The sequence below is a fragment of the Myotis yumanensis genome, unplaced genomic scaffold (assembly GCF_028538775.1).
Source record: "Myotis yumanensis isolate MYYU_CA2020_CCGP unplaced genomic scaffold, mMyoYum1.0.hap1 SCAF_13, whole genome shotgun sequence".
NCBI classification, from domain to species: domain Eukaryota; kingdom Metazoa; phylum Chordata; class Mammalia; order Chiroptera; family Vespertilionidae; genus Myotis; species Myotis yumanensis.
In genome coordinates this window covers 33,999,060-34,025,469 of record NW_027223764.1, presented here as the reverse complement: position 1 = coordinate 34,025,469, position 26,410 = coordinate 33,999,060, and the positions used below count along the sequence as shown (strand labels likewise).

The window sequence follows — 26,410 nt, the reverse complement described above, 5'->3', positions numbered from 1 at the left end:
CACATCAAACAGGCTTCACTGCCCCCCACCAGCAAAATTTGAGGCTGGTGCTAAAAGTTAACTTCTGACTGCTAAATTGATAATCAGTGTATTTTTAGATAATTGGGTTCTTTACCTATAGGTCATCAAAACCTGGGGTAAGTGTTCTCGGTACACATGGAATAGAAATAATGCATCCGATAGTGAAAATGGTTCAAGGTATTTTCACCTCTGAAATCGGCACGTAGGCCACACATTAGTTGTGATCCAGGACAAAGGCTGATTCATTTGGAATTAAATAAATGATCGGTCATTAACACTGTAGTGCCTTATGTGTTTCATTAAGTGTTTGCTGCTGCTTTTAATTAAAATAAATGGTAATAGCTAATTTACCTTGTGCTTTTCGTGTACCTGGCATTGTGCTAAATGTTTTACATGTATGGTCTTATTTAGTATTTATTTGAGCTAGAATGACACGGTGAGAGGTTTTACTCATTATCCCTGTTCTACAGATGAAAAGTCTGAGATTCAGAGTAATGGTGCAGGTAATTTACAGCATTCTATAGTATTTATAGTAGTCTTATGGGGCTTAGCTTGGAACACCACAATTTTGAAAAACAAAAGTATCATTCCAATGGCAACGATTTACATGAAAATGCTGTATAAATTATAAACTACATGGTCTTTGAGTCATTAACATTGTATTTAAATTAGAAAAACCTTCAATTATAGTAATGATAATTATTAAACAGCTAACAATATTTATAAAATTTCTAGTAGATATATGTGAGTCTAAAATTGCAAAAGCAAAAACAATCAGAGTTGAGAAGGAAAATGTAAAAAAGTTGGCATACATTTGGTGGGCAGACATGTTGAAGAGTTTTTTGAATCAAGCTTGGTGAATGTCACCGTGTTACAAAGAACTTTGTGCCCTCTACGTGGGAAAGAAAAGTACTAGCCATTAATTTATTAAACTGAGAGGCTGAGGAAGCATGGGATAATAAAATCAGAAATGAACTTTCGCATACATTAGAGACAATGAAGTATTTGAATATGCAAATGATCTCTGCTCCTTGAATTAAAGACAATAGACATGTGCAGGAAAGCAAAAATAATGACAGCTAATATGGGCTTATTTGAGAAGAAAAATATAGACTTGGTATATACTCGGAAATAGTTCATTAATGCTAGGCCTATGGAGTAGCTTGTTTATGGCAAGTATTTTTCCAGGTGGTCCCACAAATGCCAAATGCTTTGGTTTCATGTTCTGATGGTTTTTATTTTTCTTTTGCTTATCATTGACATTTTCTGTTGCTTGCTTCTAATTATCTTACATTAATTTTTCCCATTTGCTTTCTAAATTATTTTGCAGCTATTCTTCTCCACTTCCTCAGTATGATTCAAGGTGATAACTTGTCCTTTATGTGAACCATTCTCTTCTGTATTTTTAATTTATGTGAACCCCCCTCCCCCCCACCTCCCGCAGTTAGATTGTGTCAATGTCTGTAGTGTATCAGCATTTGTCATCTCGCTGTTCCTAAAACTAGAAATATTCATGTGTTAATTTTAGGATCATTTGTAGAATTCCTGCTTTAATTTAAATAATAAAAGATACAACGCACATGACTAAACATCACCTTTTAATTTGTTTCTGTAAGTTATATTGCATGGAATTTTATTTTATACAGAATATGTAAGGAATGAGTTTGGAAAACAAATCACTCTAGTTCATAGCGTGATTGAATAATAGAACCCATATTCTGCCTACCATGTACTCCCACCTTTCCCCAGTCTGTGGGCTCCATAAAGTTGAAAACCTTAGAACAATATACAGTTGGTCATGAGCTCCAGCTCCGCACGGGGTGCTATCAGAACACAAAGAGGCTCTTCCAATTTGTCATTAAAATCTCCTAAGCCATGTTTCTTTTTCCATTTGGTTCTGATATTCTTTGTAGCTGGGATATTTTTATATTGACACTGATTACCTTCTTACACTACCTTCAGACTACTTAGCTACAAATGCTATTTTATTTATATATATTTTAGTAACCAAGTCTGGCCTAGGCAGTTTCTTAGCACGCTTAACAAAATAGTTTTGTTCGTTAGTTCATTCAGTAAACGTGTCTTGTGTGTAGGAACTGTGCTCGGCTCTGCAGGAGGAGCCGTGAGCAGGGCAGACCTGATCTGAATGACTGTCTGTCTGTCTCATTGAGACTCAGCTGCTTGTTGCCAGGGCATACATTGCCCTCCCAGTGTAAACACTCCCATGTTTATTGTACTGATACAACTGAATTTTCAAACCCAGAGTTAGTATTGAATCATTTTTTCATCCATTCTCTTCCTATGATTCTCAATCACAAGTTGGTTTTCACCGTTAACTGCTGAGAGATATCAGATTTTGTCTGAGACTTCATTGCCACATTATCTTTGTTACTAAAAGTGGTGGTTAAACATGTATAGGTGTAAGAAAATGTAGGTTCCCAGCATAGGTTCATGAGCTTTGCATCATCTAGCACTGGAGACAGTTCATGTGGACATGTGTGTAAGTGAACACATATCTTTGACTAGGAAGAAGTGCTTTTTTGTTTTGTTTTTTTTTGAAGGGGTCCATCTCTTCCCCTCAAATGTCACAGTGGCCCCAGACTCTCAAAGTAGGTATGATGTTATGGAAAACATAAATTCACTCAGAAGAAAATGGCTAAATCCAAAATGAGCAAAAGGGCGTGAAGTTGATTCCGCCCCACTGATGACCAGTAACGGTTCTGAAAATCGGATTGGCTAAAAAATGACCTCCATGTGTCTCTCTCCATGGGGATAGCAAGTCACTTTGCTTTATTGAAGAGGTTGCTGGTCAAGAGGCCAACTCTTTAGGAAAGGGTCCCCAGCTAGGACCTCCAGCCAGGGTCCTCAAATCTATTTGCAAAATATTAGAACTGTTTTTTAGATGAATAAATGAGAGCGGATTTTGATGGATGGGATAGTTTTTTCCCTAAAATACTGTAGGTAGTCAAACAATTTTCTCATCATCCACATTTACTGCTGTCCCAGTACCAAGCACATTTTCACATGTGAACATGAGAGTGCGCAGATCCGCGTTCCTGTTCACCTGTCTGCCGTGCACCCCTCCGTGTGTCGAGTTCAGCACTGTGGCCCTGGGGGGAGAACTTGCCGGGGGGACTCCTTGCCCTGAGCACGCGACAGGAATCGCACATCGCAATGTGCTGTTTCCCTGATGTGACAGTTAATTTCTTTACATTTTCATATTTTTCTCATTAGCTTTAATGTAGAGGTCAATGACAGAATTATGTAGTTGAGAGATATTTTCTAAGAGGCCTAAGTGATGCTATTTGTATTGCTGTACAAATACTCACATGTAGGTTATTTTAAAGCCAGGTTTATATTTTAAAGAAATCAAATCCCTTTCCATCAAAATTGCCTTAGCGACACTAGTTATCTTCTGCTTTTATTATTACATTCTGCTTTGTGATAGTAAAAATTAGAGTGCTGGTCTGAGTAAATATACATTCATTTTTATGAACTGTGCGTGTTAAGACATACTGTGGAGTTTCATCTTACCTTTCAGGGCTAGAGATTCCATAGTCAGCAAATGGCTACAACTATTTGCAGTTAAAATGATCCTTGAGTATAGCTTACAACACCCATAAGAGACCACATCCGGTGGTTTTGTTTTTTGTTTTCAAATGCATGACAGTCCTTTAGCCGGTTTTTATTCCCGTTTTGGAACCGTCACTGTTCCTTCCCTTTGAGCCATTGACGAAGTGGTTGGCTTCTCCCAGGGGGCCTTGTGCCACCAAAACTAAGTTGTCGTGTCTCCTTTTGTGCCCAGTTCACAAGTTAAATGCATGTTTGATGTGACTCCACTGTATTGACTTCCGATTTATTTTTAAAGAGAGGAAATGATAGCTGCATTGTCTGTCACTTTAAACTTCAAAGTTTAATTTCAAAACCTCCTCTGGGAGATGGCTTATTTCTGTCCTTGATTTGGCCTCTGATCTTCTCCCTGCAGGTTTCTCGTGAGCTTCATGGTGGATGCGAGAGGCGGCTCCATGAGAGGAAGCCGTCACCACGGGATGAGAATCATCATCCCTCCACGCAAGTGCACGGCCCCCACCCGAATCACCTGCCGTTTGGTAAAGAGACATAAACTGGCCACCCCACCCCCCATGGTGGAAGGAGAGGGACTAGCCAGTAGGCTGGTAGAAATGGGTCCTGCAGGGGCCCAATTTTTAGGGTAAGTTATTGTGTCAATTTTAACCTTGGCCCTCATAACCACATCTTTGATTTTTCTTTACCCTTAACTTGAGGAGTTAGCTATTAAAATGGCTTAGTTGGCAGGGATTGAGTGCACCTTTTGTGTAGTGTCAGAGGTCACAAAGCTGTGTTAAGTCTGAGCTCATAGGCTGATCCTCCCCTAACTCAGTTTGCTGGTCAAAGCTTTTACTAACCGAGAAGCATGTTCTCTGCTCAGTGAGTGCACGGAACCCAACGCCACCCTTAGGGTCAAGGCACCATTCTTAGGGAAAATAAATATGGGTGCTGGAATTTTATCACCACGTTGAATAAATGGCTACTTTGGGTACATGTTCTTTTATGAAGATCACTGCTAGGGGAAACAATCCATTGTGATATGGTATTTTACAAAAACACTAAATTGATTTCATTATCTGAGGTGGCACTTGGGTGCAAATCAGGCAGGCTCTGTCGTGACGGACAGTTTGTTCACGGTTTCCCCTTCTCGTTTCTCTTCCTGCTGCATGGATCTTATTCAGTAAACTGCATCTTCCCACCCATCCTCCCCCTGTAACTGAGGGTGAGAGCTTGGTTAGCCGAATCCTGCAGCTTGGGCCTCAAGGAACAAAATTTATTGGGTAGGCTCTTCATAGACAAGATACAGAATGTCTACAATTCTTTTTCCATTTTCAATTTTTTTCTGTCACACCCATAGTCTTATTCTTAAGTTCATTTTTATTTTTTTAACTGTTAATGCTTTCAGTTGATGTGTGTCACTGAAAGGAAAAAACAAATCATAGTGGCTTGACTTAATGTAGCAACGCTACCTATCTTGTGCTTTTCAAGCATGTGGAATTCACTGCAAGCATTCTGCTTTCATAATTTTTTGTGCTTTTGCAAGCCTTTCTTTAATTTGAAATGTTTTGACTGAATATGATAGCTTTTCAGATAGACGGGCAGTCTAATTTCAATCCAGTGTAGGAGAAGGTATTTACAGGCTTTAAATCAACATTTGCTATTAGTGGGAGATGTATGTGTGTATATATATGTATATGTATATATATGTATGTGTGTGGAGTTACATTTAAAAAAAATTCTGAGTAATTTTCATGGGCTTTGCGAAGGAAAAGTGATCAATAAGTAAACTGATATCGAAAAATGTTGGGAATACGAGATATGGAAAGAAAACCAAATAGGCAGCAGATAGAATATTCTACTGTAGTTACCACATTGTTTTGTTTTGTTTTGTTTAGCTGATGTGTTGGTATGTGTCATTTGTTTGCTCGTCTGTTCGGTGTATGTGCCTTGGCAGTCTGCATGAGGAAACCTGTCATGAAAAGTTACGCTTGGCTTTCACCTGGTCAGAGGTCCTTGTCATACCTTCTCTCCAGTGATGTTGAGTGTTATACACACAGTCACATTCCCTAAATATTCACAGAGACAGTATCTGATACATTAACCTGCAAAGATTGTATATCGTTCTGAAAGAAATTAATATTTAATCATCAGCTGTGGTTAAAAATAAAAACTATGGTAAATAACTTAGAATTATTAACACTACTAGAGATAGTTGATTTTGCCTCTCCCTGTCAAAAAAATTAAAGGCATACATATCTTTTAAATCTTTAATTTGAATTAACTATACTTATTTTGCCAAAAGTATAATGATCACATTTGTCATCCCATTTTAAGTGAGTGCCAATAGTCATGTTTTTATTATGTTATTTGATCGTTGCAGCTACTGTCCCTTTTTATGTTCTAACCCAATGGAAGCCTTTACCTGCTGTTAACACACATGCATAAATACATAGGTGAAGAGGCGAGGTTACATACAACCTCTGTAGGAGAATAATGATACTGTCTACTTAAATGTCATAAAAGAAAGCTGCACAATCCAACTACATAAATTGTATGTGATTGTGGTCTGCTTACTTCCATTCGTTTTTTTGTAACATTTATCTTTTTTTAAAAATTTAACAAAATTATTCCCGTGCTTGATTGGCTATCTTCAATTTGCAGCCATTCTTTTGCAAAGGACACTGTCAAAAATTAACAGATTATATGGCAATTTCAAACCAACAAGTGCTTTTTCAGAAAATTTAAATATTCCTATGCAGGTTAAACTAGAGCTAGGAAATTAAGCTGCCCTCTACCATTTCACAAATTGAAAATCAGAGAAAGTGTCTTAACTACCTAGGCTGTGAAAGTCATGCAGACGGACTGTTGGAGGAGTGGGTTGTTACACTGATCGTTTTCTTGCTAAGGGGAAAAAAATCAGCAATCTTTAAAATAGGAAATTTACAGAATTCTTTTTTAAATAAATGACTGTGTCCTTTTAAATCATTAGCATTTTTTATAAAATATAATAATATACCTATTGTGTTTTAAAAAATGGACCAACTTTCTTTCTTATGGTCTATTTTTATAATCTTCAATTCCTTGAATCAAAATTTATTTTTATACGGGCTAAATATTTCCCCCTCCCCCATTAAATCAAAAGCCTAACCTATAGTAGGCCCTCAAGAATTGTTTGTGAATGAATGAATGATGGCATGTTTTCAAGCTTCTAATATATTATTTAATCAGCAAATGATTCTGCAGCTTTGAAATCATTCCCAACCTTAGTGGCACCTCTGATTTTCCAATGAATCCCGTTAATGAAACTTTTTTTTTAAGTATGATACTATAAGTATATTTCATTTGATACCAAAATAATGTGGATTTTTTTCCAGCCCTGTCATAGTGGAAATACCTCACTTTGGGTCTATGAGAGGAAAAGAGAGGGAACTCATTGTTCTTCGAAGTGAAAATGGAGAAACATGGAAGGAGCACCAATTTGACAGTAAAAATGAAGATTTAACTGAATTACTTAATGGCATGGATGAAGGTAATTATGATGACTCTTTGTTTCTGTAAATCTCTGCAGGAAAAATATCAAAGGAATAACTAGACTAAAAGAAACATTCTGGACTTCACACATTTGTATTTCAAGCTGGGAATGAGGTTCCTCAACGTTTGTGGCTGTTTTCTGTATGTAAGGCATGAAGTTCCATTTAATGTAACAAACGTTTTCCCTCATAATACTAGTGTACAAGTAACGGTTGTGATTCTTTCATCAAATACATCAATCTTTCCAAAACCCAAGAAAGTTTTCTAAGTCAAAGATGTATAAAGAGGGGGTGAAAAAATAGTGGAAGGTATGCAAAGTATGCAGAGCATTTGTAAGAAAATACGTTCACGTTTTATTTTTGGAATTATTACTTTCAGACCCTTTCTTCTATCAGTTTTCCCCCCAGATTCTTCCATTATTCTTCATGAATGTTTAATTTCTCTTGAGCTGTAATCCATTTTTTAAAAAATATGCTTCAGGCTAATTATTGGAGTCTTTGTTGCTGCAGGTCTTACTCTTTGACCTATAAGACTGACATATAACTGAGCATGTCCCTTCCTCATACACACCTCAGGTTGTCTAACCCTTAGAATCAAAGCCGTTTTTCTGAGGTGTGCAGACATTAGGAATGGACTTACTTTGAGAGTAGGTACTTGGTGCAGTTTTATAGACCAAGGTCACCATAAAATAAAGCCAGTCTTTATTTTATACTGACTTCCTAATCACTACAAATCCATCAGTTGTTTTGAATAACTGCTTTATTGGATATATAACTCACATGCCATAAAATGGACTCTCTGAGGGTTTAACTCACTTATTTCTGGAATGCTTCCAGAAAAGTCACTCCTTGTTTCAAAATGTGGACAGAGGGGCTCCACAGATTCAAGGGTGTCTGAGGGATGACCATGGACAAGTTCTTTGACCCCTGTGAGCCTTTGTTACTTCTGTAACATGGAGATTACCTTCCTTGCATTATAGGATTGTTGTTAAGAAAAAATAATTATGTGAAGACTAATGAAATACAGTCCCTGTCACATAGTAAGCCCTTGATAAATATCAGTTGTTGTCACTATTATATTATTCTGTAGGCTAAAAAATTGTCATGCCAAAGGTTTTGCATAAGATAGTTAATTATAGCCAACCAGGAATTTCAGGTGTCTTTACAGCAAGGGGAGGGAACTAATGATTGTTGAGTGTCTAGCGTTCATGAGGGACTAAAAAACGCCTGTATATATGAAAATGTTAAATGAAAGCATAGTCCTGAAAAATGGGAAGTTTTAATCCCACTTCAGAGGTAAAGGAACTGAAGTATAGACATGTCAAGTAACATATAAGGTTACCCCAACTAAGTAGCCTCACCAGGGTTGAAATCTAGTCCTACCTGTTTTCAAAGACATTTAACTATATCCCCCTTCTTTTAGAAAAGTGTGTCTTGTGGAGAAGAAAATAAACCTAAAGGGGAAAATTCCTACAAACCTGTAGATTTAAAGGTCCAGAGGGATAGTCATTTTAAATGTTATGTATTTAATGAGCATACATTAAATGTCTCTTCATAATACTGATATTTATATCACCATCTCCAACTTCAGATAATTTCTGATGGATAGGAACATGCAATGGCAAATAAGATTTTTCATTTTCATTACCTTATTTCAAAGCATGAAAAATAGTCATTCTCTTAGAAGGACATTTATAAGAATATATAATCAAGAGTTTTAAAAAAGAATAAATACTAAGAGAATGAATTGAATTAGCATTTTGAAAATAAAAATAATACAGATAATTCAGAATAAAAATCTGAGAGAATAAGGGAAATGGGTTTTCCATAGAAGATAGTTTGTTTTTGTTTTAAGGAAAATAAGATATAAAAATATTTTCATATATCCATATTTCTTAAATGCTAATGTAGATGACTAATCTTTAAAATGTAGCATCCACTACACAGAATTTTCTCCTTTTTAATGGGTAGCAACCTTGATACTGTGCGCTCCGAGAGCAGGGTACATGTCTTGGTCACCTTTGAGTCACCAGTGTCAGGCACAGAGCTGCTTTAGACTAACTCATGCAATCCCGGTGAGTGAGCAGAATGAGGAACCGCAATATTATAAGATGTAGCTTTATGGAGGAAAGTTCTCATTAGTTCATTTCCTCTATCCCAAACTTTGTTAGTGTTCATCTCCAGGAGAAAAACAGTTAAAGAGGAGCATTTACTTTGAGGAAAGTACTGGAGAGTAACTATATTCTAGCAGGAATATTGAATATTCAAAGACAGTGCTGTCTAATAGAACTTTCTACGGTGATGGGAATATAAACACTGCGCTTTCCAACAGCCATCACTAGTCACAGGTGACTCTTGAGTACTCATCATGTGGCTAGTGCAACTGAGGAAGGGAAGTTTTAATTTTGCTTAATTTTAAGTAATTTTAAATAGCCATGTGTGGCCAGTGGCTATCTCATTGGACACTGAAGTTCTAGCAAAAACCACCTAATATTCTAATAATATATTCTTCTTCATTTTTTAGTATAAATGATAGTATCTCCTATCAGGCAGAAATAGAATTTTTTTTTAAATTATGTGGAATGGAGTTCCATAATTTCATGCTGACATGACTTTATTTTGTTTTTAATAAACCAATTTTCAAATAGGAGTGAGTCATGTCTTTGCCTAGACAAGTGATTCACCATACTAAGGTGTTTTACAGAAATGAAGATATAGCCCTCTGTCCTGGATTCTGTGAGTTATCTTGGAAATAGTAGATAGAGTTTCTATGCTACATTTTTAAAGACCAGATAAACTTGGGTTCCATTTTAGACAATTAAAAGGAAATGTAAATACTTTCGGACTTAAAAATCAAGCACTGGAAAGCCAGAACAGCAAAAATGAGGACTGAATGTTGAAGGCACAGTGGTTTTCTTCATGTATTGAATTTTAAAATAATAATTATGAAGATCCACTACACACCTTTTATAACTGAACCTCCATTCTTCAGATTTCATACCCAGCTCAAGCCCCACTTACCGCCATTTTTCTTCTGTTCCCAAAGTTTCTTCGTTTTTATTGGGACAGCCCCCAACCCCTGTAAAAACAGGCAGAAAGAAAAATCAATCTAGCTCTAAAAGCATAAAAAGCAACCCTTCTTTTTCCTTTCAAGTCCAACTAGTCAAAGTTTTCTCAGGAGAAGTATAAGCATAGCTCGGGAGGTTTCATGTTACCTTCCACACTATGTCCCTCCCAAGTGGGCACCCTTTTCTAAATCACACAGACACCACTAGGGCCAGTGGAAGCCCTGGTCACAGTTGATGGTGGTGACACTCGTCCCATCACCACCACCCACTCAGGAAATAGCAAATAAATAGGTGGAGACTTCCAAAATCCTGACTTCTGACTCAACTCGAGTTGTTTTTCTACATTACTCCTTTGCCTTCGTATGTTTTCAAATGAAGGATGCCTATGAAACTACTTTGTGGGGAACAAAAATGCTACCTAAAGGTCAGCTGCTATGTAAATGTTCCATTACTAAACCAAGTAACCTTCTTAGTTCAAAAGGATGTTGTCATTGCAAAATAAGGTGCAAGCCTGTGAGACTAGAGCCTCCGTGGTTATGCTAATGAAGGGGGTGTGTCAGCAAGGCTCTATTCTAGTAAGAGGCTAGAATGACACAGGACAGTTGGTCTGGGTGTGAAGAGCCTGCTGTTACCACCAAGGTATCATGTGGCAGGAGCAACTTTTCTCTCCGGCAGCGGACACAGATCTTGTTCTAGCACTTGTCAATTCGTGTTTTCTCAGCAGAGAAAAAGATACCGCAAAACAGAGAATACTCATTCTGCTTCCCAAAAAAACTCTTTACAGTGTACCAGATTAAACCCACTTCATAAGTTTAATTAAAACCTTACTTTAATTAAACCCACAAAGTTCATTTACACATGTTTAAAATTGTGCCTCCAAAGCCAGACCCAAGGGGTGTTTTGTAGTTTGCAGTTATGCTGGACCTGGGAGTATTTGATTGGTGGAAGAATTCTTCCTCCATAGAGGTCTTCACTTAAAAATTGATGAGACACGCTGAGTCCTGCACTATCCAATACAGTAGCCACTAGCTACATGTGGTTATAGAGCACTTGAAATGGGGTTTCTACAAATTGAGATATGGATGCTATGAATGTAAAATACATGATATACCAAGATTTAGTACACCTCCAAAAGTAGACATATTGAGTGTCCCAAAAAATGTATACACACATTGAATAATTATAAAGCCAGTGTTTATTAAAATACATTTCATTTTCAGAATTGAGCTATCAGCTGTTACAGTATGTATACATTTTTGGGGGGACAGCCTGTATATCTCATTAAAAATGTTTATGTTGGTTACATGTTGAAATGGTAATATTTCAGAAATACTGGCCTACATATAACATGGTTAAAATTTCACCTGTACCTGTTAACTTTTTAGTGTTTCTATAAGAACATTTAGATATTTACATATGTGGCTTGCATTATATTTCTTTTGGGCAGCGCTTCTCTGCACAGTGTGTGGACTTTGTTTACATTACCATTAGGTTTTAAAATCAAAATCATTGCTACCTAAGTATCACAAGAATGCTTTGGGGATATATGAATTATGCTATGATTTTAAAATCTCAGTCACTGTATTGGAACAAAATGTTCCTAAACTCCAAACAATGTTATAATGCTAGGAAAATACTCTCCCCCTTGTTATGATTGCTTAAGTTTCAGATGAGAGCAAATGAGATTTGAAGATACTGCATTTTAGATTTAATAAATTATACTATTGGAATTGGAGTCAGGAAAGGAAAATTGAATCTTATAATGTTACATAACAGAAAATAAATTTTCTGTGATTTTTTTTTTATCTAACTATATCAACAATATTTTACAAACAGATTTCTCAGTTAAAAATTGCAACTTTGCTTCATTTCAGTGAAGCAAATTTACTTGTTTTTAATTTATCAGCCCTGAGACAAATAGTGATCTTAAAGTGTCCAGTTAGGTTGTAGAAGCAGTTGAGCAATGACAGGTGAAATCTGTAGCTTTATGTTGTTCACAGCACCATCTATTGGAGAAATCTATTAACACTTTTGAAACATTCTGGAGAAAAAGTAAAAAACTGAACTTAAATCAAGATTGTGGTAAGAGTGCAAAAAAAAAAAAAAAAAAGCATACCAAAAGCTATTAACTAAACCATAACGTAATATGGACTTGTCCCTCGTGTCTCCTCTTCCAGAAAGTCTTCCCTAAACCCCAGACTGAGTTAGATCCACCTGGTAATACACAGCACCCGGCCTGTCTTCTTCTGTAACAAGGAGCTTTGAACTTTGCTATCTTCCTTGGTGGACGGTAAAGTCCATGAGGGCAGGACTGGCTCTGACGTGTGGACAGCCTTTATGCTCAGTGCAGATAACAGCTCTTGGCACAGTGTTGTCAATTCATCATAATTTGTTGAATGAGTGGAGAAATGATTTGTCTCTAGGTGTATGCACCCACTTTTGGTGATATTCATTCTGAGACCCAGACCCAAGAGAAAAAGCAACTACTTAAAGGAAGGAATGTCACAACCAAATGGGGAGAGGAGGTCTAGGAGACAGGGGAATGGCACAATTAGTTTTCTAATTTTAAGGCATATGATTGTCAGAAATTATATGGATTGTTAAAACTGGAGAGAAAAACAAACAGGCATATCATTTTCCCACACATTCTGCGTCATTAGCACTTCATGCATGTGCACATATGAATAACAAAGAAGGTCCCACCTTGGGTAAAGATACAAAGTAATGCTGATCCAGACAGACATGAAGCAGATACCAGAATTGAATAAGAATATGAGTTAAACTACTGAAAGTGCTGTATGAGACCTCTCTGTACTGTCCTTGCAACTTTCCGTGAATCTCTAATTATTTTAAAAGTTGACAAAAATTGAAAAGATTCCTATCATCTTTACTTTGAGGAAGAAGGATCAAATTACATCTTGAGTTATTGTTTTTTCCCCTGTAACATCTTGGGCGGGCTTGGTACAAAAGTTGCATTCTTCAGATGGAGCTGAATTTTAATTCCAAAGAAATGTCTGTAATTTTCTGAAATATTTCATTGAATTTATTACAAGTTCCATATATTCTGTAGCTTGAGTTGGCTATTATAGATTTATCTTTTATTTCCTTCATTTCCCTCAATTTCTCTGATATTTCATTTTCTGTAATTGAAAATATTTTTTAAAAATGAAATGAAAATGATAGCAATTCAGATGTATACACTGTAGACATGCAAAACTAGTTAGCTTGCCCTTTCTAATTCTAACCTTCTAAGTTTCATCTTTTCCCCTGCCCTTCCATAGCAGATATTTCATTCTTAGAGGAGCAAACTGAGTAGAGCTTATGCCTAACCAGAAATTATTGAGACATTTAATCATGTGTATGTAAGAGTAAGGCAAAATTGATCCGATGATAATTCAAAAGCTTTAAGACTAACTCATTTAGTGGGAACATGAATTCAATTCTGTCATTCATGCTTCAGTGTATTATGATCTCCATAACTGTTCATATGTGAAAAGCATCTTATAATCCTTACTGCTCTGTTCTAAAACCTCAGTGGCAGAGAACACTGTCCCACCTTTTACAAATACGGGGACTAAATGAGTTACAAGGTGCTTAAGAAATTTATCATTAATCAGTGAGGCAAGAAAGCTGTAGAACATTGGCTTCTACGTGTTTTGTGGCAAAAAGTGCCACGGTAATAAGTAAAGTCTTTCTGTTCATAGAGTGGGCCAGTAACAAAGCATGTCACCTTTTGGACCAGGGTGTTTGCAAATCTACCCCTTATTCATCCACCCATTTATCAACATGTCTATATGACTTCACGCCTTCTCCCCAACCCTGTTTCTAGACCTAGTTTCTAATTTCAGCCCTAAAGCAGACCAGCAAAGTCAACTTGGGCAAGTCACTAAACCTTTTGCAAGTCAGACACCTACTCTACCATATGCTATATTAGCCTTCCTCCTAGCCAGAACTACCTACTTCAGAACTCACCTCTGTCTTTTCCCTTTAATCTTTTTTTTTTTTGCGGGGGGGGGGGGTGGGGGGGGGTGGGGGGGGTGAAAACTTTACTAGTAACAGATGAAAAAGAGGAAGGAGGATCCTTTCATATTCTATGGCTTTATGAATCAACCTAAAAGGTAGAAGCTCTGGATATGTATACCCCTTTATCCTTTAATTCTATCACTTTGGGGTGGTTTATTATATCTTTAAAAAAAAACATTTAAAAGTAATGGGTATTTATTATTGTCCTATAAGCTCCTCTTCTCGTATTGAACCATCCTTGAGTTTTTTATAGGATCTTGTTGTCATGTTTTTAATTTTTGAGTTCTGAATTTGCAAAGAGATGTGCAGGGTGAGAGTCTACAAGACCTTGCTTCCCTAATGTGCCAGTCAAGTCATAGTCACCGGGATTGAATGTTAAAAGCAGATTTTTGGGTTCCACCCCTGGCCAACCAAGTCAGAATCTCCACAAGAGAAACCTAGGAATCTGTGCTTTTAATATGTCCCCCGGGTGTTGCTTAGGACCTGGCCATTGGGGGTACACTGCACTAGGAGCTGGCTTCTCTGTGGGTATGAATGTGATTTAGGCATCGCATTTGTGCTGCAGATAATTGTGTAGGGTGTATATCTTCAGGTAAAGGGTGGGAGCAAAGCAAAGATTCTTGGTAATTCCTACTTCTGGCCTAAGTAATAGAGCATTTAAAAATCTGAATGGAAAGAACTTTGACGTTCCATTTTCACATGATCAGACTTTATGACTATTTGCCTGGAAATCTAACTTTTCTGATAATAAGCATCCCCCCTTATCCATGGTTTCGCTTTGCAGTGTCAGCTACCTGCAGTCAACTGCAATCCTAAAATATTAAGTGGGAAATTCCAGATATAAACAGTTCATAAGTTTTAAATTGCACGCCATTCTGTGTAGTGCAGAGGTCCTCAAACTACGGCCCGCGGGCCACATGCAAATACAAATATTGTATTTGTTCCCGTTTTGTTTTTTTACTTCAAAATAAGATATGTGCAGTGTGCATAGGAATTTGTTCATAGTTTTTTTTTAAACTATAGTCCGGCCCTCCAACAGTCTGCGGGACAGTGAACTGGCCCCCTGTTTAAAAAGTTTGAGGACCCCTGGTGTAGTGTGATGAAATCTCACCCTGTCCCACCATGAATGTGAATCATCCCTTTGTCCAGGGCATCCAAACTGTCCACCCGTTAGTCACTCAGTAGCCGCCTTGGTTATTAGATTGGTTACCAGAGAGAGACCACATTCACATAAGTTTTATTACAGTATGTTCTTAATTGTTCTACTTTATTATTAGTTATTATTGTTAATCTCTAATTATGTCTGATTTATAAATTAAACTTTATCATAGGTATGTATGAATAGGAAAAGGGTCATGAGGCATATCCCCCACAGATAAAGGGGGACCACAGTATACCTTTTTATATTATATCACAGAATTTTTAGAAGTTTTATATTCTCGTGAGTTTTTAATTCCGTTCGGGTAAACATCCAGTAAGTAAACTAATTTCTGAGTTATAAACACATGGACATAGATTTTATTGTGTTTTTAAAAAACAGGAAGACTAGAGCCACTTTTTCACATGATATTTTAATTTTAAAAAAACTATTAAAATAATAACCAGTCTCCACTACTACATCTATTTTAGAGCAATATTTTAAAGAATTATTCCAGATGTTTGGTATGAAAAGTGTGAGTCTCATTAATTCCCAATTGATTTCTCTGTTCAGTGGATATGAACTGAATACTTACTATGTGCCAGGCCTCAATATCAAATATCATTTAATTTAATGTAATTTAACTGAGTGTCAGAGCCTTTTCATTCCCTCTTGGCAACTGTTAGCCAGCTGGGTCTTTAGTTACCTGATTTCAAACTTTCAGCTAAGGTCATTTCACTATTGTGTTTCACTTTCCTTTTTTAAAGCAAGAAATAGAGAAAAAAATTTACTTGCGTTGAATTTACTTTAAAACATTAATAGTCTGTTGTTTGTATATATTATATTGTTATATTAATACTAACATGTTAGAATTATTACCCAAGTAATATTGCATGTCTATACATTCATTATAATATTATACTATTCCTCTTCTTTTTTCCCCTTCCCCAATTTTTACATAAATTATATGAATGTATACATTGACATGTAAAGATGTGATTAGTCAATTTTTATACTTTTTGTGACTGTAATACGCCTTGGAGAGAGAAGTACATATTACAACATACATGTCCACCTCATGTACTGACTTTTGAAAGAACATGCCTGTGGTTGGGTGGAATGGACTGGAGTAAGGTGATACAAGCGGCAGGAAGGTGGCTAGGAGGTGGTCTCAGTAATTAGGCAAAAGCCTGAACATGGGGGTGACAGGATAGGAAGCCATTTCTGAAACATCAAGAACCAACTGGACTTTGACCTTTAGATGTAAAGCACAGAGGAAAGTGAGTCAAAGCTATTAAACTAGAGGACTGAACAAACAGTAAACCCTTTGCGGGAGTTTGGACTATAGGGGAAGGAGCAGGGTTGGAGCTGGACAGAAAGCAAAAAGATGTGTTCATGTGTGGCTGGTTGAGTTTGATGTGGGAGGACCATTGGTGGTGGTGTTACTTATCATTTGGGTAATTTAAAAATATTTTCAAGAGGTTTTCAAACAAAATTCTAGAGCCTTTCAGACATACTTACGTCCTTATTCACTTTCTTATGGGGCCTTACTTTTTCTGACTCATTCTTTCTTTTGGCAACTTGAGGGGAAGATTATGTATAAATAATCACAGAATCAACTGTCCCTTTTTGAAGAGTAGAAGTTTGTCCATATATGGTAAAGTGCCCATTTTTGAAGATTTTGTTCTTCTTCTTTTCAAGTACTGTATGTGAATATTTTTATAATAGTTTTGCAAAGCTTGTTATAATTTTAGGATAACTGTAGTTTTCTCTTTATCATTAAAAAAACCCCTCTATTTAGATTACTGAATATAAGTAATTTTAACTATCAAAATTGCACATCCGTTTGCCTCAAGGTATTGTGGAAGCAGGCTTATTCTCATGGCTTTCTTCATTCATTTGTCTTTTCAGAACTTGATAGTCCAGAAGAGTTAGGGAAAAAGCGAATCTGCAGGATTATCACGAAGGATTTCCCCCAGTATTTTGCAGTAGTTTCACGGATTAAGCAGGAAAGCAACCAGATTGGTCCTGAAGGTGGAATTCTGAGCAGCACCACTGTGCCCCTGGTCCAGGCTTCTTTCCCTGAGGGCGCTTTGACCAAAAGAATCCGAGTGGGCCTCCAGGTAATGTTCACACAAGGTTCTCCTCCTGGGATCATATAGAGCAGCGGTTCTCAACCTGTGGGTCGCGATCCCTTTGGCGGTCGAACGACCCTTTCACAGGGGTCGCCTAAGACCATCCTGCAGATCAGATATTTACATTACGACTCATAACAGTAGCAACATTACAGTTATGAAGTAGCAACGAAAATAATTTTATGGTTGGGTCACAACATGAGGATCTGTATTTATTTATTTATTTATTTATTTATTTATTTATTTATTTTCAATAATGTTACATATTTTATTTTATTATTTTTCTTTACCACTATAGATTTATTTTCTTTTTCTTTTTCTTTTTTTTATTGCTTAAAGCATTACAAAGGGTATTACATATGTGTCCTTTTTTCCCCCCGACCCTTGACAAGCCCCTGCCCTCCCTTACCCCCCAGTGTCTTATGTCCATTAGTTATGGTTATATGGATGCATACAAGTCCTTCGGTTGATCTCTTACTCCCCTCCCTCCTGTCCCCCAACCCTCCCTGGCCTTACCACTGAAGTCCGACAATCGGTTTGAGGCAGCTCTGCCACTGTATTTATTATTGTTCAAAAGTTTGTAATGGTCTTAATTAGAGGATCTGTATTTAAAGGGCCAGAAGGTTGAGAACCACTGATATAGAGGGTGGGGAGCATGTGCCACTCTGGGAACAACTGTCATAACTCCCAGTGGATTCCCTCTCATATTGCTGATGAAAGCATGAGGCCATTTGGGAGAATCATTAACCCATTTCAAATGAAAAGCATTAATTAAAAATTAGCTTAGTGGCTTATGAAATAAGTTACATATTTTAGGGTTTTCCCATATAAAAGTATCACCTGGTTTCTGATGAGAGATCGCTTTTTTTAACCATAGGTTATTGGTCTCAGTATGTGGAGCACAGAAGCACCAAAGGGTACATGGACCATTAAAGAAACAACCCATATTTGACTTGGTTTATGACACCCCACATCATAAAAACCAGCAGTAGTGAAACTTGCAAGCTTTCAAATTTTGGTTTAAGTAAAATCGTAAATGCAGGGCTTTATCCAAACCAGTTGGAACTCGTTTGGGTTTGGAAAGCTGACTGGAAATCTTGGCAACGGAGGTCTTTCATGTATTTATACATTTCAGTTAGGCCGAACCAGTACTTAACCGGTATTTTTTTTTTCTTACTAAGGAAAATAGCTTAATTTGTGTTGTTAATTAATAGAGTATTTAAAATATTTAACTGACAGTTGCCTCTCATGCCCAAGGAGTTGGATTTTTAGAGCTGAGCACTCTAAGCCCTGGGAAGGCCTTCAGTAAACACCTAGCTAAAGAGACCACCTTCCATTCCACTGGCATGAAGTGCCCTTCAGCTCTCTCCCATATAAATATTCAGTAGCAAAGAGACCCAAAGGAAGAATTTCAGTTTGGAAGAATAGATCTGAAATCCTTTGCAATCATGATTTTTTTCCTTTTTGTTACCACTCTGAAAAACCTCAATTTTTACATGGGTGCAAGTTGCCTTTGTCATGTTTTCCTGAATGTCCCACATAGGTTTTTAAATATATTGGACACGGTATTTGTTGTCTGTTAGTTTAGATTAGGCTAGGATGCTTCTCTGCTGTGAGACTGGATTCCCTCTCTGTCACACAAGCCCACGCTGTCTGTTACGTTGGGGCAACATTAGGGCTGACGGGTTCCTGCTACAGTGTTGGGTTATTTGGGGTTGGTTTTGTTTGTTTGTTGTTGTTTTACGCCTCCTTGAAATAATGCGAATGCATGAAGAAAAAGACATTTATTGGTTGTGTGTTTTTGGTTATTTCCTCTTCACTTAAAAAGCCAACTTTCCAATGAGATTAAAAAAAAATGGCCACTTTCACTTAAGGTTCTTTTTTTGACTCTAGGCCCAGCCTGTTCCAGATGAAATTGTGAAAAAGATCCTTGGAAACAAAGCAACATTTAGCCCAATTGTCACTGTGGAACCAAGAAGAAGGAAATTCCATAAACCGATCACAATGACCATTCCGTTGCCCCCGCCCTCGGGAGAAGGCGTATCCAACGGGTACAAGGGGGACACCACACCCAATCTGCGCCTTCTCTGTAGCATTACAGGTTTGGTTATGTTGTTGCTGTACCTGCTGTTGATGCTAGCATTTGCAGTGATTCTGTAAGAAAACAAAGCCTTTGAAATACCCATGCCAACATTATAAGAGGAAAAAAAAGAATAAGACATTTTTACTTGTCCATCACCTCATTTCTATTATCCCTCCAATAATTTCTTTAAGATGTTGATATCATTTAAAATTAACATTTTTCCTACTACTAAATTTCATATTAACAATAGCGCCCTCTTAAGGTGATTGAGATATTATTGCATCTGCTGGGCCATCTAGGTGATCTCTCAGTGACCTAGACAGAGGTGGTGGACCTAGCAATACCCTTTAGACTGCAGGAAACTGAAGGACTTCGGGAGTACATGTTTTATGAGAAGCACCTGGAATCCAGAGCTCGATTCCTCATTTCATCAACCTAATGTGATTTTTAACTGAAAATCCCAAGATTAAGATAGACTGGGGTTTATTGTTTGTTTTGTTTTTAAGAATAATTTTAATGGCTGATTCACCCTTAGTCCCTGGTAAATTATATGATTCAGCTAGTACAAATAAGTTGCTTCTTAACTTTCTTGATGGTTACTGCCTTTTTAAACATTAAAAAAAAAAATAGATTGTCTATCTGAAACAATAAATCTTGGCACTTATAAAGTACACTTGTAAAATCCACTTATAGATTGGTTATCCCAATTTCAAGCCATTCATTAATACCCGGACAAACAGAAAAGTAATTTTTAAAAAATTGAATAATATCTTACAAGGAAGTCACAATAAGCCTGCAAATGGATAAAAGGAGAGTCGAGAAGAAAACCTTTAGTACATGTCATTAATTGAAAGTGTTGAAGTTTTGCAAGCTACTGGCAAACCGTGAAGAACAGGATAATGATGCAAATATTAGAAGGAGCATGTCTGTTAATAAAGTTGCCATATCTGCTGCTGTTCTCTTAGGGGGCACCTCACCGGCTCAGTGGGAAGACATCACAGGAACTACTCCTTTGACATTTACAAAGGATTGTGCCTCTTTTACAACCAATGTTTCAGCCAGGTATGGAAATAAAGGATTCCAAAAAGCAATAAGGAATTAATTTTTATTAGCTTTTGGAAAGTAACAATTGTTGTGCTCAATGCCAGTATGGTTATTTTTTACAGTTTTGATAGTTAAGTTGGATCTAACTTAGAAATTTAAAATTCACTGTGATAAGTCATTTAGCCCAGTTATCGTAGGAAGCTATAAGGTACTAGACTGGATTCTTCTAGGAAAATTTCTTAGCAACTTTAATTTATAAATACTGATAGTTTTCTCTCATAAAATTCATGCTCCTTCCAATTGTAAAGTTATAGATTAAAAACTCTTAAAATAGGAGTAGAAAGGAAGTGTCTTACAATATATGGGTATGTGTTAAAGGGAAACAAGAATTTTATGGGAAAGAAAGAGAACGAGAATCTTAGCATTTTCTCTGTTTGATAAGCAGCAAACATCCTGCTGTTTGTTTAGAGCAGCCGTGGGCAAACTACGGCCCGAGGGCCGGATCCGGCCTGTTTGAAATGAATTAAAAAAAAAAAAAGACCGTACCCTTTTATGTAATGATGTTTACTTTGAATTTATATTAGTTCACACAAACACTCCATCCATGCTTTTGTTCCGGCCCTCCAGTCCAGTTTAAGAACCCATTGTGGCCCTCGAGTCAAAAAGTTTGCCCACCCCTGGTTTAGATGCACAAGTCAATGTTTTAATTTAGTTCCCTTTATACTCTGATTTTTTAATGGTGAATTTTTTTAAGATTTGGCGTTTAAGTCACTTCATTTCCCTACTTACATTTTGTTCTGTTTTGGTTTGGCTTTGTTTCTATCAGATTTTGGCTTGCAGACTGCCATCAAGTTTTAGAAACTGTGGGGTTAGCCACGCAACTGTACAGAGAATTAATATGTGTTCCATATATGGCCAAGTTTGTTGTTTTTGCCAAAATGAATGATCCTGTAGAATCCTCCCTGCGGTGTTTCTGCATGACAGATGACAAAGTGGACAAAACTTTAGAGCAGCAAGAGAATTTTGAGGAAGTTGCAAGAAGCAAAGATATTGAGGTACCTTGTTCAGAACAAGTTCATTCAATTATATCCCCCAGATGTGATGTTTCATTTTGAGACCATAATAGTGCTCACTATAAATATCAAGTATATTATTGATTTTAGTTTTTGTTTTAAAAATACAATATAGATTCATTCTCAAATTATTTTAAATGTTGTCAAGGTTATCTTAGTTGGTTAAAAAAATAGCACTAATGAATCTGAGTCATGGTTTCCATTTTCCTGTAGCTACTTGAATTATCTTATTTTTATGGTCACTGTCTGTACACATTACCATGATTTTGCTTTTTCAAACCCAGATATCAGATAAGAGTAAAAAAAACTGGAACAAGTTTTCAAAGTCTATCTGAACAAGTGATTGATGTCAGATACTTTCTCAAACATGTTTAAAGTTGCTAGAATAGACATATATGATTTTGTCTTATACAAGTCCATAATACAGTTTCCAGTCACAATTATTGAATTGTGAGCCCAAACAGTTAATTTTGTGGCAAATAGGACTATAGAAGTAATGCCCCAATAAGGAAACAAATGTGACATAGAAACATGTCATTCAGTTAATGTTAATGTGACTTAAAAATCTCAAAATTCTTTTAATTAAAGTTAATATTAAATTATGTATTTCTTTTACTCTAAAAGGTTCTGGAAGGAAAACCTATTTATGTTGATTGTTATGGAAATCTGGCTCCACTGACCAAAGGAGGACAGCAACTTGTTTTTAACTTTTATGCTTTCAAAGAAAATAGACTGCCATTTTCCATCAAGGTAAGTCCTCATCAGCAGCGATTCTGTGAATGTCCTAATCACTTATTCTGTTTGAAATATTCCACCAAACTTGAAGTCATAGGAACAAGGTCAGATTTTGTCTTGGTTCTACCTGAGTGTACTTTCCAGATAGGAGAGCTTTATAATTAGTTTTAAAAGTCCTTACCTTTTCAACAGCTAAATAGTCAAGCAAATGTTTGTGAGACCAAACACTCTAGTATAATAAAATGCCTCATAGCTAGTTATTGCTCAGTAATCAAATAATGGATGAAAGTGAAAGTCAGAACTCAAGCTTCACCTTCATTTCTGACCTTTTTGGAGAAGCTTTTTCCTCAGCGAACAGAAGGATATAGGACGATGATTTTACTGTCATTATTATTTGCTGTTATTCGTGTTGCTAAGACTGAGGATTTGAGAAAAAGAAATTATGAGACAGGAAGAAAATGCATGGAACCCAGACACAACAATCCTGTTTAGACTTGGAATGGGACATCCTAAATCTTGCTGAGTTTAAATGTGACCACCTCGGTGGCCATGTAATTGTTATCATCTTTTCTCTTTATTTTCCTGCCTCTTGAAGGTCTCCATAAAATAAACATGCTTGACTCTTATAAAGACAGGATTCCTTAGAAAAGTCTATTTCTACAACTGTCAGCTACATAAATTCTTAAATTCTTCTAGATTAGAGACACCAGCCAAGAGCCCTGTGGTCGTCTGTCTTTTCTGAAAGAACCAAAGACAACAAAAGGACTGCCTCAAACAGCTGTCTGCAACTTAAATATCACTCTGCCAGCACATAAAAAGGTATCTTTTGGTATTGGTTTATTTTCACTTTCTTTCCCTGGTCTTGAAGAAGTGGGCCATTGGTATGCAATTAAGGAATGCTATGTAACATGATTAAAGCTCTTGAAACTCAAGTTCTATTGGTCTCTGTGTAGACGAAGTCTCGTTACTGTGGTGTCAGATTCTTATGGTTTGTATGATGGAGTCCTCTGTTTATTGCTTCTGCTTCTGCTGGTAGTTCATAGATTTTTATGATTAAAGGGCATCACACATTAATTTGCCATGGATATACTGTTCTTGATACATTTTGTTGGCTTTTTTTGATTTGCTTTACCTTCTAAATCAGCTTGCATTTTGTGCTCCTACTGAGTCCTTTTCATATCCTGATATTCTTTTCTGCTGTCCATTATAATATTCCTTGTCTCTGCAATGCATCTTGGAACGAAAAGGAGACAGAGTCAGATCAAGATGATGAGGTAATATGAACACTTCTGCTTTTACTCTATCAGAGATAGAATAGAAATTGAATCTGTATAAAAGAAGTTGCAGCAGGCCAAAGTATGGGAAACGTATTATTTTATTTAGCTTAAGTGAGTAAAGGGTATATATTTTTCTTAAAGAATAGTTCATTCTTCATCCACATATGCATAAGAGTATATTCAGTAAAATCATAATCCAAATAATAATTTAAAAAGTTGAACTCAAGTCCTTTAAACATTTTTAAATGTAATTGGCATGTATCAAAATCTACATTTTCACCTAGTATCAACTGTGTTATAACTTTTAAATCAAGATCATGGGTAATATATGAAATTTAATTATATGAATCAACCTATGTTTTACATAATATAAAATATGTGCTCAATGGCTATTGATAAATATTTTATATTCTACTTAAAGAAATGTATCTTGGCCATTTTTAAGGATATAGTTATTCAAGTTATCTTCAAATATTTCTCCAAGTTAGATGATAATAGGATTTTTAAAACTCACACCTCCATAATTATAGAATCAGCAGCCTTAAGACTCAGTAACATTCCTAATGAAACCATTAACCTGTTTTTAATCTTCTCATCTATACTTTCTGCCTATTAACACACTGAAACAACAGCAGTAATCAGAATAAGAAACTTTGTGTGCCTTTTTTCCTGGAATGTACTCACATTGTGATATATGTGTTTTAAGGCCTAATTAATTGGGGAAAATTTACTGTTCAGCATCAGAAGTCTCTGTAACTCTCGTCTTTTATCTGTAGTTCCCTGTAGTCTGCTGTGTTGGTGCTCATATATTTGCTAAATGATGGCTATTTGTTTGAGACATTGAGCGGGTTTTTAGAATCACATCTTAATAAGGAAATTCCATACGAAGAAAAAATAAGGATAAACAAGATATCAGCATAACATCCTACATAATGTTTCTAAACTATGAAATGTCACAAAAATGTTGGACACAGTCTTTGTTTTTCCTTTTCAGGCCGAGAAAGCAGATAAACGACAGAGCTTTGCGTCTTTAGCTTTACGTAAGCGCTACAGCTACTTGACTGAGCCTGGAATGAGTGAGTTTTCTAACACATTTATTAATTTATGCAGATTTTTATAAGAAGAGACATTTTTTCTATACAGTCAGAATTTGGGGGTCATTTGAAAACCCAATGGCAAAAGAAAAATTGCCTGCAAGAAAACTTTACCATGAAAATCTAAGTAACACCATGAAATCTAAGGAATATATTGTACATAGTTGAAGATATGAGGCACAAACACCCCTAGGTCATAGCTTCAAAATAGGTTTTTAAAAGCCATTAACCATTTTTATTACTTAAAATCACCTATCTTAAAAAACCATGGTTTCACTTTGATTGTTAACTATGCTAGGAGATCATGTTGAACCGATGCTGTTTTAAATCTATGCTCAAAAGAGAAAATATTTATTTCTATGTATGTGGGATGGGAGATAAAGATGAGAAAGTCACTTTAGTTGTCATCTCATTTTTCTTTATCTACATAGGTCATTATGTCTTAGACCTGCCTCTTTTTCTGCCCCCTTTGAAAGAATGGTATTTTCCTACCTTCTTGAGGTAGCTTGTGTTTACTGACTTTCTTTTCCCTCCTTCCCTGTCTTTCTCCCTCCCCAGCCCTTTATTGAATGTGTTCTAAAGGCTGGTCTTCACTAGACTGGTTAGACTCTTCTCTCAGTGATTGTTTTGGTTCATTGTTAACTGGTTTAAAAGTATCAAGGTATAGATTCATTCAATCATATTCATTTTCTCCCTCTCTCTTTGCCTCCCCGCCCCGCCCCTCATCCACATGGTTATCACCTGTGTTGATCACTGCAGCCCTTAATACAACCCCTCCACCAATAGGAACTAAGGGTGTGAGAACTGCACTGTGTTTGATTGATGTAGTGGTGCCACTTTAAACATTAGAGAAAGATTTATACAAAAAAAATTTCCAAATTAGTGAATAATTTCTAGCTGTTTCTCAACTCACATGACTTGAGTTTAGGGAGGACTGAAAATTTGTCAGTGAGAGCCACAACTTTGGTTTTTCCCACCTTCTCTGAAATTAACTCCCATTGTGCTACAATGCAGGAAAGATGTGTATGTAACTAGATGTTTTCAGTAACTAAATCTCCTGGGTGGATGTCTTTGTTGGAATACTGTTTTGCCCCCCCCTCGAACCCCCCCCCCCCTCCGCCCCCAGCTAAGACCCTCACTGCGTAGCTGGTTGGGACTCCCAGGCCATAGCCTTAAGCTCCATGGACCAGCTACTTTAGGACAGAAGTACTCTGGGCAGGCCAATCTGATTCTGGTCCCTAAGGTATTGGTTGTGGCAAATATGAGTTGTAAGGTCAGGTATATGCTAAGTCGATTGAATTTTTCCAATTTATGAAAGTATTGCTACTCTTTGGTTAGTGTCAATTAAGGTGTATGTAGGTTATCTTCCTTGAGTTTTGATAGAAGAACAAGGATGTTTTTCTCTCTTTTATGAAAGAGAGCAGAATCGTGGTGAACAGAGGAATGGAAAGGAGTATTAAGGAGCTAAGGAAACTAAGGAAAAGTCATGGCCCTGAATTGGTGTTAGAACTCCAAGTGAATGCAGCTTTTCTCTCACTACCTGTCCTTTCTAACTGTAAATCCCCCCCCCCCCCCCCCCCGCCAAAAAAAAATTCTGGTGTAATTCAGTGCCTGACATCCAG

General features: G+C 36.7%; 1 protein-coding gene across 3 annotated transcripts in view; it reads left to right on the top strand.

Moving 5' to 3' along the window:
- Positions 1 to 26,410, top strand: part of ANK3 (ankyrin 3) — a 469,334-nt gene that overhangs the window by 400,916 nt on the left and 42,008 nt on the right. For 2 of the 3 annotated variants that reach the window (XM_070432806.1, XM_070432807.1), the window contains 9 exons: positions 4,007 to 4,231; positions 6,963 to 7,117; positions 17,259 to 17,470; positions 19,376 to 19,583; positions 20,531 to 20,627; positions 21,436 to 21,664; positions 22,307 to 22,432; positions 23,114 to 23,236; positions 24,689 to 24,770. In XM_070432806.1, coding sequence (XP_070288907.1) covers positions 4,007 to 4,231; positions 6,963 to 7,117; positions 17,259 to 17,470; positions 19,376 to 19,583; positions 20,531 to 20,627; positions 21,436 to 21,664; positions 22,307 to 22,432; positions 23,114 to 23,236; positions 24,689 to 24,770 — 1,457 coding nt within the window. Of the gene's footprint in view, positions 1 to 4,006; positions 4,232 to 6,962; positions 7,118 to 17,258; positions 17,471 to 19,375; positions 19,584 to 20,530; positions 20,628 to 21,435; positions 21,665 to 22,306; positions 22,433 to 23,113; positions 23,237 to 23,664; positions 23,692 to 24,688; positions 24,771 to 26,410 lie in introns of all 3 variants that reach the window. The other variant, XM_070432805.1, reaches the window with a different exon arrangement.